General features: G+C 34.0%; 1 protein-coding gene and 1 non-coding gene across 7 annotated transcripts in view; one reads left to right on the top strand and one right to left on the bottom strand.

The window, feature by feature from the left end:
• Positions 1-17,916, bottom strand: part of COP1 (COP1 E3 ubiquitin ligase) — a 249,419-nt gene that overhangs the window by 72,518 nt on the left and 158,985 nt on the right. For all 6 annotated transcript variants that reach the window (XM_053605282.1, XM_053605283.1, XM_053605284.1 and 3 more), the window contains one exon: positions 6,588-6,704. In XM_053605282.1, the coding sequence (XP_053461257.1) occupies positions 6,588-6,704 (117 nt within the window). The remainder of the gene's footprint in view (positions 1-6,587; positions 6,705-17,916) is intronic.
• On the top strand, positions 5,811-5,917 carry LOC128597812 (U6 spliceosomal RNA). The gene has a single exon (XR_008383371.1). It is a non-coding gene; the product is annotated as a U6 spliceosomal RNA (small nuclear RNA).

The raw sequence follows: 17,916 nt of genomic DNA, 5'->3' as shown, positions 1-17,916 counted from the left end.
TAAAAAATCATAATTAATTCTATTAGCTCAATAGTAGCGTTTATAAAAAACTTTCTCTTTCTTCTGGAAAGATTTTTTTTTTTCTGGAGAGATCATGTTCTTCTAATGCTGCTATAACAGATTTAATGTGTAATATAACTATATTCATTAGACAGATCAAACTTTCTTATTGTGACATATTAACTTTCTCAAAATGTTTTTAGCCCACATCTACATTGTCAAATTCACGAACATGTACATATTTTTAGCATAAATTTTTTACCCAAGGGGAAAAGAGAGGAGTAGATAGGAGAATAACCTGGGAAATGCTTTGAAAATACAAATGTTTGGTCTTTCTGAAGATTCTGATTCAGTGGCATTGTGATAGATCTCAGAAAATATTTTTCAATGTTTCTCAAAAAATTTTATATGTACCTCAGATTTAAAAAGCATTATTCTAGTGTCATTTTTCACAATGTATCATAATTTGTTTGCTTTGCGTCTCATCTAAAAAGTGTAACACCTTTAACAAGTAGAATTTAAAATCTTTTTGTATACATAGTAACACATTTTATATACAGAATAAATTTTGTATGCATAGTAATAAAACAGTTATAAAAAAAGTTCATGAAGCTAATTAATAGTTCCTTTATTGTTTCATATGCACTTTAGAATCAAATTGTGTATATCCACAAAGAATCCTATTGGTGTTTTACTGGAATTACATCAAGCCTGTAAATCAATCTGGAGAGAATTCATATCTCAAGTCTGTTATGTCTTCCAACTCATAAGCATGATCACATCTCCATTTACTTAAATATTTGATTTTTTTCGTAGGATTTTGTGTTTCAGCATACAGATCTTAAACATGTTCTGTTGGATTTATACTATTTAATATTTTTTATGGTGTAATTACAAGTAGATTTAAAGTTTAAAAGTTATCTTCAAGTTTGTTTTCCAATTGCTCATCACTAGCATGTAGTGGGTATTGACCTTAGATCTTGATAAATTCCTTTATTTGTTTTAGAAATCTCTTTGTAGATTTCTTGGAATTGTCTATATAAACCATTATGTCATCTTCAAATAGGGACAGTTTTTTTTCTTACTTTTTTTATCTCATCTACATGTCATTTATTTCCTTGTCTTATGGTGCTAGGCATGACTTTTACCTTGACAATAAACAGGAAAGATGAGAGGGAATATCCTTGACTTGTTGTAGGTCTTAAGGGGTAAAAATTCAACATTGTACCACCAAATGTTTTGTTTGTATTTTTTATATATACATATGATATATATACATATATAAAATATCTTATGTAAGAGAGTGTGTGTGTGTGTATAAATTTGCAGATGCTCTTTTAGCAGGCTGAAAAAATTTGCTTCTGTTTCTGGCTTTCTTAGAATATGTATGTATTTATCAATTTGAGATAGTGTCATTGTTGCCCAGGCTAGAGTCTCCTGAGTGGCTGGGATTATAGGAGCATGTCATCATGCCCAGCTAATTTTTTTCTATTTTTAGTAGAGTCATATCTCACTCTTGCTCAAGCTGATCTCAAGTGATCCTCCCATCTTGGCCTCCCAGAGTTCTAGGATTATAGGCATGAGCCACTGTGCTCAGCCTGTGGTATAAAATACAATTTTCCTAATGTCATGTTTCACTTTTAATAGAAGTACCTGTAAGACAAAGAATGATAGGAAGTTACTCGCTAGTACCAACATTTAGAAGTTTCCTTTTGTTTGCTAACTCTGAAGTTTTTACATGCTAGAATAATGTATAATATTAAGAGGCAGGAGGATGAAAAATTTACCTTTTGGAAAACAAGAAAACAAGGTGCCGTAAAAACTGAAGTGTAAAAGGAGAACTGACATAATACTTCAAGCTTCATTATCATGCATAATAACACACGTGTGTGTGTATACATATATTATATACATATATATAAAAAATAATTAATTTCAGGACCTAAAAACTGATTCTCTTAAATCTATTGGTGTCTACATATATCTGTAACAGTTTTAGTGGTTTCACAAGGGTTTTCTTACTCCATTCTGAAGATCTTTGCTTTAGACTACATGTATTTAAAGTATGTATTTCCACATGTGAAGATTTCTGAAAATATAGTGATTTTACATGGATTTTTTTCTTTGCTTTCAGATGAGTGGGAACCAGCGAAGGTGATGTAAGTGGCTACAAATACACTGTTACTCTATATGTAATGTTTTTTTTTAATGAACAGAAGATGACCAGTTACAGTCTTAACAATCATATAGTGATGGTCTTTATTCATTCACTACCATAAAATTTCCTAGAAAAAGTGTATTAACTAGCCATTGCTACCAAATTAGTGTGCAATGAACTGTTCCAAAATTTATTTGAACGTTTATTTTTTCTCATTGATCTGTGGGGGTAGCTTATTATTGGCTGCTTTCAACAGAGCTTGCTTATGAGTATGAAGGTAGACTGATTAGGCTGAGGAAGCAGACTCTGCTTGAAGTGTCCTCCTTCCCTGGGACCAGCAGGTCCTCCTCATGGTAATGGTAGAAGGGCAAGAGAAAACAAGACCAACTATGTACACACATTTCAGACTTCTGGTCAATGTCACACCTAACATTACTTGGGTTAAAACAAGTTACCCAGCCACGCTCAGAGTCAAAAGATGGGGATATTTCCCACAGTGGGTAAGTAATGCTTTCTGGCAAAGCACACAGATAAAGAGACAGGCGAAGAATTAAGATGACTAATGTAATTTACTATAAATATTAAACATAAAAAAAAATCTTTCTCAACATCTTACAATAGCTTATCATTCAGTATTATAATAACAGAGAACAATTAAATAAAAGTATAGTAGAGTTTAAAAGGTCAATTATATAACCTAATATTAATTCACATCTAAGAGTCATAGATGTGACTCTAAAAAAACTGTAAAAAAATATATATATATATATATTAATAGGGATAGCCATTGTATTTATGTATCAGAAGGTCACAAGAAGATGAGATAATGATCACTGAATGAAAAGGAATCTGGCTTAGATAGGTTTTTCAAGCTCTTGTCAATATATATTGTATTTTAAATTAGCATCCATGGAAGGAAAAATAGTCACATTTGATTTAATTCAATTAAGACCTTTAAAGTTATGTTTCACCATGTCTCTGTCTAATGAATATACGTAACTCAGATACTAGTGGCTAACTGCTACATTTTCAATGGCAGCCCCTTATAATATAACCTCTTCTTGATATCCTTATTTCTATTCTTACTAAAGAAATAATCTATAATTATATGATTCATCACTCTGTGTTTAAAATATATATATATAAAAAAATAAAGATAACCTTTCAACCAGAATGTAAAAACACAAAATAAAGGTTTAGATTAAAAAATGATTTCAATTTTCTAACATAGGTTTTTCAAAAATATTTAAAGACTTTCACAAGACAGATTGACATTAATATACAGTAAGCCACACTTGAGATGCAATTTTTAAAACCTCAAAAAAGAAAAACACATTTTCCACAACTCTTTCTGTAAAATACATACAGGGAGGGAGTTGAAAACTTTTTTCTCGTACTGAGTGAATATTTGAATAAACAGTGACAGTTTAGCTTTATTCTGGGTTTAGGCTTATGCTAATATTTCCCTTAAACATTACTCATGTTAGTTGTCGTTCAAGTTTTAGTGTTCAGTGCTTGCAAAAAAGAACACAAATGATACAGCTGACACGAAAGCCTGATATGACTTACTTGGAATGGGAACAACAACAGAAATAAACAGTGTTAATGAAGTCTCAATCATTCATGAAGAAAAACTAGAGGGACTTGTCAGTCTGTTCACTCAAACCATCTCCACTTAAAAACACCAAAATAGAAGTCACCTGTAAGCTTTCTATGTTATCTAAAAGTCACCAAGAAAAGAAATTATATAATGATTCTTTTATAGATGCCTATATCCTACATTTTTATCATTTGCTTAAATTATTTTACATTTAAACAAACGTTCTCAAAAAACTTTCATACATGGAAAAATAGCTTCCATATAGAAGAGTATATAAATTGTATGTGAATAATTTCAATCTCTTTATAATTACCACTCTGATAATTACATAGTCAAATGTGACTATTTTTCCTCCCAGGGATGCTAATTTAAAGTATAATATATATTGCCAAGAACTTGAAAACCTGTCTAAACCAGGTTCCTTTCCATTTAGTGATTATTACCTCATCTTCTTGTGACCTTCTGATACATAAATACAATGACTATCCCTATTAATATTTTAACAGTCACTTGTGTGACTCTTAGTGGTCCTGAATTAATATTAAGTCATATAACTTAACCTTTTAAATGCTACTAAACTTTTATTTAATTTTTCTCTATTATTCAGTATTATCATATTTTCTTTTCCTCTACTTGATACATAAGCATTAAACTTGAAGTTATAATGGTTATTCCTTTTCTATATGGTTTGACTATCAATGTATATATTCCTAAACAACACACTGTATTTTATGGTCATAAATGGAATAGTAGATTCTTGTGGGACTTTCTTTTACTCAGCATTTATGCTTGTTACTCATACAACACTGATTCACGGATTTGGAGTTCATTCATTTTCGCAGCTGAGTACACATGCCATATACATATGGACATAGAATGAATGTCCTAACAGTAAACATGTATTCTGTTTTCAATTTTTTACTCTATGTGCTACTGTATACATTACTTAAAGGTGATTCTTGAGGGTGGGGTTTCTCAAACTTTAGGGTGCATTAAGAATAACCTGAGGAACCTGTTAAAACACAAGTTCCTGGAGTCCATCTCCAGAATACTAACTCAGTAGTCTTGGGAAGGTTTTAGAATTTGTATTTCTTACAAGTTCCCAGGTGATGCTAATGGTATTGGTGTGCAAATTACACTTTGAGTAAGGAAGCTGTAAGACAACAGTATTTAATTCTTTTTTATTTGAAGGAGTTTGCCAGGCAATCTGGATACTAACACTTTGTTATTTGTCTGTTCTAAAGTATCTTTTCTCCATTATTGGCTTTTGAGAAAATTCTTTCTTTCAGGTTTTACCCAATGAAAAGAAGTTTTTAATTTTATTGCAGCCAAACTTATCCTGCTTTTTTCATAAATAATCTAAAACCTTCAGTTTATACTTTTTGTATCTCTTAAGATGTAAAAGGCTTTATTTAGCCTTTCCTACCACAGGATCATAAAGATACTCCTCTAAACTATCTTCTAAATACTTTATAATTTTGCTGTTCATACATTTAGGTCATTACATCACTTGGAATTGATTTTGTATGTGAGAAAGAGGCCAAATTTCATTTTTCCATACAGATATCAATTGTCCAAGAATGATAATGCCATATTTTCTAATTGATGGCAAAATAAGTACTTAAATAAAAGAGTATTTTATTTGGAAACAAATAAAGAGTATTTTATTTGGAAGCAAAAAGAGTATTTTATTGGAAACAATAAAAGAGTATTTTATTTGGAAACAAATTAACACTAAATCATTTTTAAAAAAATCTTTGTTAGAAAAGAATTCTACCCACATAAAACTATGACACATCAGTATCCCAGTAACATAAATAGTGAAATGAAAAAAAAGAAGAGGTGTGGTTACAAGTTAAGGTTTCTTATTTTAAAAGCTATTACTGTTCTCATGATATAGTACTAGCTTGTAATTTCTTTTGTAAAAACTGATAATGTTAATTTAAAAAGTCAAGACTATTTCACCATGCAGAAGTTAAATTACAGATTTTTAGTAAATATTTAAGGGAGGAAACAGACACAGAAGTCAAAGGAATTAAGATAGGAGTAAAGGTGCTCTCTTCGGCAGCACATATACTAAAATTGGAACGATACAGAGAAGATTAGCATGGCCCCTGAGCAAGGATGACACGCAAATTCGTGAAGCGTTCCATATTTAAAAAAAAAAAAGATAGGAGTAAGGTAACTGCATGATTTATCTTCCAACTCATAACACTAATAATAATTACAGTTGCATGACAGGTATAAATTAGGATTACCCCCCCTACCCCAAATACAGACATATAGTCACTCTAGTTAAGAAAAATACTTTAGCAAATAATTCTTTACCATGATAATAAAAGCTAAGTTTTTCTTTTAATTTACCATGTTAGTATGCCCTCCATGATACAAGACTGTCCTATTCATTAACCCTAGATTAATACTTTTTGCATAGCAGACAATCAATATGTAATTGTTAAAAAAATAATGGCTTTATTTTAAAAAGGGGGGATTAAGAATAAGGGGATTCCTGTACCTATACAACTTAGTAACACCTTATTTAAACACCATGACCTTAAGTTTGTGAATAAGTAGTAAGCATCAATTCACCCATATAAACACTTAGAACAACAAAAATCAAAAAACAACATAAACTAGAAGACAGAGTAGTGCAATAAAATCATAGTACTAAATGAATAAAGAGGGCTATTGCATATTTCCAACTTTGAGTCTAACAATAAAAATAACACTAAAGCCTACAAAGATAGATTTTCCTTTAAAATGTTCTTTTGTCTTAGCCATAATATTCAATCAACATCAGCGAAAGACAAATCTGCTTTCATTTCTTACCTGCACAGCCAAAAGCCAAATGATATCTGGAAGAGGGACTGAATTTGACACAGCACACATTAGCTTTAGCCTCAATGCTTGCCACTGAGTTGTCTAGGTTTGTAGACCACAGCTTCACTAAGGGCAAAGGACAATAAAAACACAGAGAGAAATAAATAATACATTAACAAATGCCTGTCTGACTTGCAAAGTTTGATTATTGCTCCAGACATCTTTTTGTGCCAACTGCAAACATTTTGGTCTACACCAGGTGCAGTGGCTCATGCTTGAAATCCCATCCAGGACAATTCTCAGATGAGGCCCAGGTATTAGTGTTTTATAAAAAGCTCACCAGGTGATTCTAATATATACTTGGGGTTAAAAACCAAGATAGAGAATAGGAGAACTGTTTTAGGAATACTTAGACAGTAACCTATGAATGCGTGGGATTAAAATAAACAAAGGGTTTCAAAAAGTACCACTTCTATGAAATGAGATTTTATAAGGATGGAGAAGTTACTTCAATATGTGAAATCTCTCAGTAGAAATTAATCATTATCAAAAAAAGTTGCTAATTTACAATGTGATGAATCTATTAGCCTTACCACAGAAAAATCAGTGTCACCACTAAAATAAGAGTAAGATTTTGAAATAGCAACATTTGATTTGTTTCATGTTATTTTCCAATAATAATGGTATGCTATTACAATCAATACGGTCCTGGAAAAAAACAAAAATACAATCCTGGGTGGTGCCTGAGGCTCAGTGGGTAGGCCGCCGGCCCCATACACCAAGGGTGGCAGGTTTGAACCTGGCCCCGCCAAACTGCAACAAAAAAATAGTCAGGAGTTGTGGTGGGCACCTGTAGTCCCAGCTACTTGGGAAGCTAAGGCAAGAGAATCGCCTAAGCCCAAGAGTTGGAGGTTGCTGTGAACTGTGATGCCACGGCACTCTACCCACGGTAACATTGTGGGACTCTGTCTTAAAAACAAAATAAAACAAAACAAAATCAATCAATACAATCCTTTAGTCAATCAAAATATGCAATTCTAAGATGAAATGGCTAGCTGGAATTAAAAGTCTGCAAGTCAAACATAGCATGTAAAGTTTAGATTACAAAGTGGACTTTGGTATGATAGAATTGTACTCTAAAAGCCTGGTGAGCCAAAGGTAATTCAAAGCAAATATGTATAGAGCACTTACTGTGTCCACACTTCACTAATAATCACTAAGAACCTTTAGACATGAGCATCACATGTGAGTCTTTGTATGAGAAAAAGTAGCATAAAATGAACAAGTACTAACAGAATCATAGTTAAATTAAAAGTGAAGTATTTTTTAGTTTCACAATAGTTTTCTCAATAATCATTAATATTAAATAATCCACAACATTAATCATAATTATAATATTTAATATGTAAGGCATTAGAATTCAATATAAATGTCTGAGATACAAGGATAACTAATGTTAAAAATACTATAAAGATATACAAAACAGTTACAACACAGAAAAGGAAGTTGCATAAAGATTACAATATACTTTCAGAGGGTTATTAAACAGAATGAGTATTATGGGTTGAATTGTGCTCCCCAAAGATATGTTGAAGTTCTAAACCTCTGGAACTTGTGACTGTCACCTTATTTGAAAATAGGGTATTTGCAGATGTAATCAAGTCAAGATGAGGTCAGACTAGATTAAAATGGGCCCTAAATTCATCAACTTGTGTCTTTATAAGGTAAGGGAGATTTAGAGACAAAGTACAGAGAGAAGACCAGGTGTGGAAAGAGGCATGATTGGCAGCTACAATGCCAAGAATGGTTCACAACTAGATGCTAAAAAGAAGGTGAGGAAACATTCTTTCCCATAGACTCCAGAGAAGCATGGCACTGTCAATAACTCCTGACTTTTGGTCTCTGTGAAAAAATGTATTTCTCTTATTTTAAACCAGCCAGTTTGTGGTATATTTTGTCATGGCAGTCCTAGAAAACTAATACAGTAGGTACAATGAAATAACATTAAAAATCTATTAAAATCTATTCAATGAATTCTGGGTAGATGGCTGACTGGTAGCAAGTTTAGTTAAAGATACAATTGACTTTAAATCAACAAAGATAAAGAAAGACAAGGATGTTCACTACATATTTGTCAAGGGAAATGCCCAACATTGCCGCACCCACGGCACCATAGCCGTAGTGAGGCGGCGCTGTCCGCGTTCTAGATCGACGGGAAGGTGGATTGTGCTCCACGGAGCTTAGCCCCCAGCATGCACAGCATCAGAAATGTTGCCTAGCATGCTCAGTTACCCGCTTAAGTTTAAAGATTGTGGCATCTATTCATGTGTTTGTCATTCTGTACCAGAAGTCTGTTTGTTCTGATAAACTATCAATATGTACTTTCTTAAGAATGAACACAATACACTGTTGATCCAAATATAACACCACCTCATGAGCTTGCTAGACTCAGTGGCACTACTAATGAACACACAAAGAGGTTTTTCCCACCATAAATATCAGTGGGGACAGAAAAAACAGAATGAATGCATAAACAGAACTTTTACAAGACATGACCTCCCACAATAAGGATTTGTTCAAACATCTTGCTTCACTAATTTTCATATGTAATACAAATCAATAGAGTAGTTTAATGTTTAACAATCAATTATGAATCAAAGTATAGTTACTAATAAGAGTAAAAATATATAGAAAATATATATAAAAGTAGTCAAGCATTATGCATAAAAGAATATGTCCAGCTGTTTTAAAAATAAGATCATAAGAAACTGAAAAGAGTTGCAGGACTGAGAAGAGTTGTAAGCCTTGACATTCCTGAAGAGGGAGTAAGCAGGTGTTACTGATAAACCACCTCCCTCCGGAGAGCAAAACCTTGAAAACATGTAATGCATGATAAACCGCATATGCAGACACAAAGATAATTTACAAACATAAGCAGAATGAAGATTGCATTGTTTGAACTTTGGAAAGAAAATGTATAAATACCAACATATACTCTCAGTAAAATTTGCAGCTGCATACTTTAACCCGTAGTGTGCCAGACTGTCATTCCTGCGCCGACCTCTCAACTTTCCTCGTTCCTTCTCCCTGCTTTCCCTCGGACTGGAGCCCACCGACAGGGTGGTCCGTGGCACAACATGAGGAGATTTCAATAATATTTATGCATCCTACCAGAATGCTGCTCAATTTATAAAGCAAACTCTAATGGAGATGAACAACTTCATATCATCCTGCACTGTCGTAGTTGGAGATTTTAACACCCCTTTGACAGTTTTGGATAGATCCTCCAAGAAGAAACTAAACAAAGAAATATTAGACTTAAACCTGACCCTAGAGCAAGTGGACTTAACAGACCTCCTACAGAACATTTCATCCTAATAAACTGAATATACATTCTTCTCATTAGCCTACAGATCATCCTCCAAAACTGATCATACCCAAGGACACAAGTCTAACCTCAGCAGATTTAAAAGAATAGAAATTATTCCTTGTATCTTCTTGGACCACCATGGAATAAAAGTTGAACTCAACAGCAACAGTAATCTTCATACTCAAACAAAGTCATGGAAACTAAATAATCTTAGGCTGAATGATAGCTGGGTCAAAGACAAGATTAAGAAGGAAATAACCAAATTTGTGGTACAAAATGATGATGAAGACACAAATTATCAAAACCTTCATCAAGATTGGAAGCCTTCATCAAGAAAACAGAAAGAGAGGAAGCCAACAACTGAATGGATTATCTCAAACAACTGGAAAAGGAAGAACATTCCAACCCCAAACCCAGCAGAAGAAAAGAAATAACCAAAATAAGGGCAGAATTAAATGAAATTGAAAACAAAAGTATCATTCAGAAGATCAATGAAACAAAAAGTTGGTTTTTTGAAAAGATTAATAAAATTGATAAACCTTTGGCCAACCTAACCAGAACCATAAAAGTAAAATCTCTAATATTGACTATCAGAAAAGATAAAGGAGAAATAACAATAGACACCTCAGAAATTCAAAAAACCTCAATGATTACTACAAAAATCTCTATTCCCAGAAATATAAAAAATCTGAAGGAAATGGACCAATACCTGGAAGCATGCCACCTTCATAGACTCAACCAGAAAGAATTAGAAATCTTGAATAAACATGTATCAGTCACTGAAATAGCATCAACAATATGAAATCTCCCAAAAAAGAAAAGTCCAGGACTAGATGGCTTCACACCCGAATTCTATCAAACCTTTTAAGAGGAACTAGTCCCTATATTATACAACCTTTTTGAAGGCATAGAAAAAGAAGGAATACTTCCCAACACAGTCTATGAAGTATATATCACCCTGATCCTCAAACCAGGAAAGGATCTAGCAAAGAAAGAAAATAATAGACCACTATCATTCATGAATATTGATGCAAAAATATTCAATAAGATCTTAGCAAATAGAATTCAACAACACATCAAACAAATCATACACCATGATCAAGTTGGTTTTATTCCAGGGTTATAGGGTTGGTTCAATACATGCAAATCTATAAACAGAATGCATCACATCAATAAAATAAAAAACAAAGACAATATGATTCGCTCAATTGATGCAGAAAAAGCTTTTGATAATATCCAGCATCCTTTCATGATCAGAACACTTAAGAAGTAGGCATAGAAGGGACAATGCTTAAACTGATAGAGGCCATCTACAACAAACTCACAGCCAATATCATATTGAATGGTGTAAAATTGAAAATATTTCCACTCAGATCAGGAAAGAGGCAAAGATGCCTACTGTCTTCACTGCTATTCAACATAGTAAAGGAAGTCTTAACCATGGCAGTCAGGCAAGAGAAGGCGATCAAGGGTATACAAACAGGGTCAGAGGAGATCAAACTCTCACTCTTCACTGATGATATGATCCTACACCTGCAAAATACCAGGGACTCAACTTCAAAACTCTCAGAAAAGTGATCAAGGAATACAGCAGTGTCTCAGGATACAAAATCAATACTTACAAATGAGTAGCTTTTATATATGCCAACAATAGTCAAGCTGAAAATATAGTGAAGGACTCTATTCCTTTTACACTAGGTGCCAAAGAAGATGAAATATCTGGGAATTTACCTAACAAAGGACATGAAACAACTTTATAAAGAGAATTATGAAACTCTGAGAAAAGAAATAGCTTAAGATGTTAACAAATGGAAAAACATACCATACTCATGGCTGAGTAGAATCAACATTGTTAAAATGTCCATACTACCCAAAGCAATCTACAGATTTAATGCAATCCCTATTAAAGCACTATTTTCATACTTTAAAGAACTTGAAAAAAATAGTGATTCATTTTATATGAAATCAGAAAAAACCTCGAATAACAAACATATTACTCAGAAATAAAAACAAATCAGGAGGTATCGCCTTACCAGACTTTAGCTTATACTATAAATCTATAGTGATCAAAACAGCATGTTACTGGCACAAAAACAGAGGTAGATTTAAGAAACAGAATAGAGAACCAAGAGGTGAACCCAGCTACTTATCGTCATTTGATCTTTGACAAGCCTATAAAAAATACTCAGTGGGGGAAAGACTCCCTATTTGACAAATGGCACTGGGTGAACTGGCTGGTGACCTGGAGAAGACTGAAACTGGACCCCTTACCTTTCACATTAACAAAAATTCATTCTCAATGGATAAAAGGTTTAAACTTAAGACATGAAACTATAAAAATACTAGAAGAGAGTACAGGGAAAACACTTGAAGAAATTGGCCTGTGAGAATTATTTTATGAGGAGGATCCTCCAGACAACTGAAGCAACACCAAAAATCCATTACTGGGATCTGCTCAAACTAAAAATCTTTTGCACAGCCAAGAGCACAGTAAGTAAAGCAAACAACCTTCAAAATGGGAGAAGATTTTTGCAGGTTATGCCTCTGACAAAGGTCTGATAACTAGAATCTACAAAGAACTCAAACTAATCAATAAGAAAAGAACAAATAACCCCAGTTCTATGTGGGCAAGAGGCTTGAACAGAAACTTCTCTGATGAAGACAAGTGCATGGCCTACAAATACATGAAAAAATTATCATTCTTAATCATCAGAGAAATACAAATCAAAACCACATTGAGATATCACCTAACTCCAGTAAGACTAGCCCACATCACAAAATTCCAAAACTACAGCTGTTGGCATGGATGTGGAAAGAAGGGAACACTTCTACACTGCTGGTTGGAAAGCTAATATAAGCTTTTTGGAAAGAAGTTTGGAGAACACTCAAGGAACTAAAAGTAGAACTACCAGTCGATCCTGCAATTCCTCTACTAGGTATTTACCCAGATGATCAAAAATTATTTTATAACAAAGACATTTGCACTAGAATGTTTACTGCAGCCCAATTCATAATTGCCAAGATATGGAAACAGCCAAAGTACCCATCGACCTATAAATGGATTAACAAACTGTGGTATATACACACCACGGAATACTATGCAGCCATAAAAAAGATGGAGACTTCACATCTTTTATGTTTACCTGGATAGAGCTGGAACATATTCTTCTTAGCAAAGTAGCTCAAGAAAGAAAAAAAAGTATCCAATGTACTCAATACTATTATGAAATCAACATATAATCACCTACACACTCATATGAATGGTAAAACATAACTATAGTGCAGAAAGTAGAAGGGAAGAAGAGAGGGGAGGAGAGGGAGGGGAAGCAGGAGATGGGAGGAGGGAGGGTATTTGGGGGGACCCTCCCTAATGTGCATGATGCAATGGTACATTTCAAAACTGTTAAGAAAAGAGTATAATTGTGATGGATGTGTTATATAGTTCAATGTAAGCATTTCACGTTGTATATCAAATTAGTACACTGAACCCCATAAATGCATCAATGTACACAGTTATGATTTAATAAAAAATAAAATAAATTTTAAAAATCTGTTCAACATTCAAAAATGGCATTATAATATAGTGAATAGCATAATCTTCTACAGGAAATATAGAAGATACCAACAAGTGTTGAAAGAAACTAAGTCAAATATAAAGGAGGTGGTTCTCAAAATAGGGGGACAGTATGCAAATCATTAAGAACATGCTTGCTGTTACTTTCCCCTTATGAGCACAGTAGTAATAATTTCATTTATCTTCAAAATTTAAGATTTTAGCATTTATTTTTTCTATGCAAATTCTAAAAATTTAGTTTATCTCAAACAAGAAGCAGTATAATTAATCAAAGTATGTACCTAAACTACTGACAGAGCTCTGCCATTTTAATGGCAGCTTATGTATGCCAGCACCAAAAGCGGGAACAGCAAGTGGCAATGAGCTTGCAAAAGGTGTTTTTCACAGCTTGTTAAGAATTGAATGTTTTTCTTTGCAGTAAGACCTTCAAAGCCTGGAAGAAGTGGTTGTCAGCTGGTGCAAGAAGATGATTTCAGCATTTATTAACGAAAACTCCCTTTTGAAGGGAAAAGTAAATTTAAAAGAAATCCTTAAGGTGAAGAGCTAAAGCAATGAAATCAAATACCATGTACTTATTTACATATGGTCTCCTCTGGCTTTCAGTAAATAATTAAAAGAATGACCACTAGGGAAATCGTATCACAATGTAGCAGGCTAAAAATAAACTATCTAATTGCCTTTAAATTTGTTACAAGTTTTATTTTTTAAGATTTTAAGTGTGACCTAATTCTTCAATTCAATTTAAAAAATTGTCTTTTTAAAATTCCAACTACCATAAAAAGCCAGGCATGGTGGCTTATGTCTGCAGTCCTAGCACTTTGGGAGGCTGAGGCAGGTGGATTGAGTGAGCTCAGGAGTTTGAAACCAGCCTGAGCAAGAAGCAAGACTCTGTCTCTTCTAAAAATAAAAGAACTAGTCAGCACTGTGGCAGGTGCCTGGAGTCCCAGCTACTTTGGGAGGCTGAGGCAAGAGGATCTCTTGAGCCCACAAGTTTGAGGTTGCTGTGAGCTAAGAACCCATGGCATTCTACCCAGGGCAACAGATTGAGACTCTGTTTCAAAAACAAAGGAAAAAAAAATAAAGATAAATAAATTTATCATCTAATAACCTGCAAAACTTGGGTTAATAATTCCCTAAGTTCTTTTGCTCAAAATGATTTGTTCAAAAATACAGAACATATGAATATTTATAGTAATTTCAGAATCAGTTCCAATGTCCAAAATGTGTATAAGTTTCTGAGCTTCTCAGAGAGGGCCCACTGCATGTCTATTTGTACCAAAGTATCCTAAGAAAGAATTCATTATAAAGAAAAGGAAATAGGCACAGGAGTTTGACACAGTAAGAAAGCCCAAGACTAGTGAGATGTGCAAGCGTGAGTGAGTTTTACATTTTATACTCCTAGACCCACTTCTTAAAGACAGTCTAGGGTCTGGGGTGTCTGATCTTTTGGCTTCTCTAGGCTACAATGAAAGAGAAGTTGTCTTGGGTCACACATTAAATACACAAAACTAACAAAAGCGGATGAGCAAAAAGAAAGATATGTGCATAATTTTTGTGATATCCACCACAGATAAGCAAAAAAGTCCTCACATAACAATCCTAATTATGCAGTGGCCCACTCAGAGACTCTTTTAAAATTGTTAAGCAGATCCCAAGTTTGTGATCACTAATACAGAAAATGTACATGTCTTACTAATTAAAACGTCTTTGGTTTCTTTTTTGATACTTTGTGTTTTAAAAGTAAAAGAAATGCAGGCAGCTTAAGACTAGTGGGACATTTGATACTGTATTTGAAAAATTAATGTATCAGTATCATAGAAGTAGCTGCTATTCTCAATGAGTTCTCAAGGTACTCATCAGATATTTTGGTTCTAACTTTATTCTTAATGTCCTTCATTCGTGAAAATAGTTGCTTGCAAATGTAGTTGCTGCCAAAAAGCGATGGCATGAATAAGGAGTGATTGTGAAGAGTATTTGTCTCTGGGAAGACAGGGCCTATAGAAGTCCAGTAAAAAGACATGATCATTTTTTTTCTTTAACTTGAATGTCAGATTGCAGTTCTATGCATTGTATTTGAAAATTGGCAGGTAACATATTTAAGTCCACTGAAAGTGGAGTCGCAAATGCACTAAAATATTCATCTTTTCAGAAATCTTGAAGTCTGTTTTCAAATTCTTGTATTCAAATTCCTCTAAGTCAAAAAGCAAGGCTGTATATTTTTTGCCATTTGCAGGAGTTTGGGGCCAATGTGTCGAGATGTATAAAATTGCTTGCCTTCATTTGAACTTGCCATAATTTTAGTTTCATTTGAAATGCTTTTATGGTTTGAAACATTTTATTGGTAAGTTTGGACTTTACCTTGAAGATGCATGTTTAGCTTAATTAAATGAGCAGTAAAATCCACTAAAAATGCTCAATCCGTAAGCCAGTTCTCATTGCCAAGTTCTGACACAAATTTGGTTTCTGATACCATAAACTACTTGATAACATGTTGCAAATCATTACAATCTTTTCAACATTTGGGCTTGACTTAGTTATATTACTTCTGAAAAGTAAATGATGTTGCCATAGTCAGCATCCATACTTTTAAGGAATTCCTAAAATTAGCGATGAATTCAATCCCTTGGCCTTTATGAAATTCTTGATGATGATTTACATGGCATTATCCATTTTTAAAGCATTTGCACATAAATTTTTTTGATGTACTAGGCAATGATACTTCATCCAAAGTTGAGTTTGGGGTAGCAACTGCCATCATCTTCTATTAGTTTGGTGCAAAAGTAATTGTGGTTTTAGACAATAAATTTAAAATCATTGTAAGTAGGCTCAAACACATCTTTATTATTATTATTTTGAGACAGAGCCTCAAGCTGTAGCACTGTGTAGAGTGCTCTTGCATCACACTCACAGCAACCTCCAACTTCTGGGTTCAAGTGATTCTCCTGCCTCAGCCTCCCAAGTAGCTGGGATTACAGGTGCCCGCCACAATGCCCAGCCATTTTTTGTTGTTGTTATTGTTATTTAGCAGGTCCGGGTTGGATTTGAGCCCACCAGCTCTGGTGTATGTGGCTGGTGCCTTAACACATCTTTATTAATCAAAATAGGAACCATTACAATTAATACGTTATTGCCAACAAGAAATAAGTTTATTTCTTCCTGGAGTGTAAAAATCCATGCTTTGGGATTCGAGGAACTCTTGGAAAGCATTTTCTGCTTTCTGCATCCTGCTCATATTGGAAGCACTTTCCCAGCAAAAAGTTGTTGAGATGCTTGAAGAAGTGGTAGTTGGTTAGAGAGAAGTCAGGTGACTATCGTGGATGAGGCAAAACTTTGTAGTCCAATCTGTTTTAACTTTGAAGCACTGGTTGTGTGATGTGCAGTTGGGCACTGTCCTGGAAAAGAATTGGGCCCTTTCTGTTGACTAATGCCAGCTGCAGACATTTGCAGTTTTAGGGTGATTTCATCGATTTGTTGAGCATACTTCTCAGATGTAATGGTTTTGCCAGGATTAAGAAAGCTGTAATGGATCAGATCGGCAGCAGACCACCATAAACAGTGACCATGATCTCTTTTTGGAGCTAGTTTGGCTTTGTGAAGTGCTTTGGAGGCTCCTCTTGATCTAACCACTGAGCTGGACATTGCTGGGTACCGTATGAAATCCATTTTTCACTGCATGTCACAATCCAATGGAGAAATGGTTTGTTGTTGCTGAGCAGAATAAGAGAAAATGACACTTGAAAACAATGATTGCTCTGATTTTTGATCAGCTCACAAGGCACCCATGCATTGACCTTTCTCACCTTTCCAATTTGCTTCAAAGGCCAAATGACCATAGAACGGTCAATGTTGAGTTCTTTGGCAATTCTCCATGTAGTGTCAGTTCTGATGACTGCTCTCAATTGGTCATTGTCAACTTCCAATAGCCAGCCACTATGCCTCTCTTCTTGAAGGCTCTCCTCACACCTTTGCCAAACTTCTTGAACCACCACTGTACTGCATGTTTGTTAGCACAATGGACAATGGAAATTGTTTTAACATGTTTTTTACTGCGCCATATAAATCTCTTGATTTAATTGTCTTTTTTAAAAAATGGCAATAAAGAAGCTATTTCTTCAGTGACATTATATTCATTCATAAATATCTTGAATAAAAATGACAAGTTGATAAAATTAACAGCTTTATTCTCCAAACTTCTTTTGAATGATTTTTCAATTTCTTTAATTCACCTGGCTATAGCTAGCAAGATGAACTGATTTTAGAAATATCCCTCTTTTTTTCCAAAGCAAATTTTATCTGTCAAATTTACTATACACTGCTTAATAACTGACCATCAGTAAATGGTTATAATTATTTTGCTATAAAATATGCTTCCATATGCCTAGCTTTTACAATGG

Source organism: Nycticebus coucang, chromosome 10 (genome assembly GCF_027406575.1).
Source record: "Nycticebus coucang isolate mNycCou1 chromosome 10, mNycCou1.pri, whole genome shotgun sequence".
In the NCBI taxonomy this organism is placed as follows: Eukaryota; Metazoa; Chordata; class Mammalia; order Primates; family Lorisidae; genus Nycticebus; species Nycticebus coucang.
This window is presented reverse-complemented; position numbering and strand designations above follow the sequence as displayed.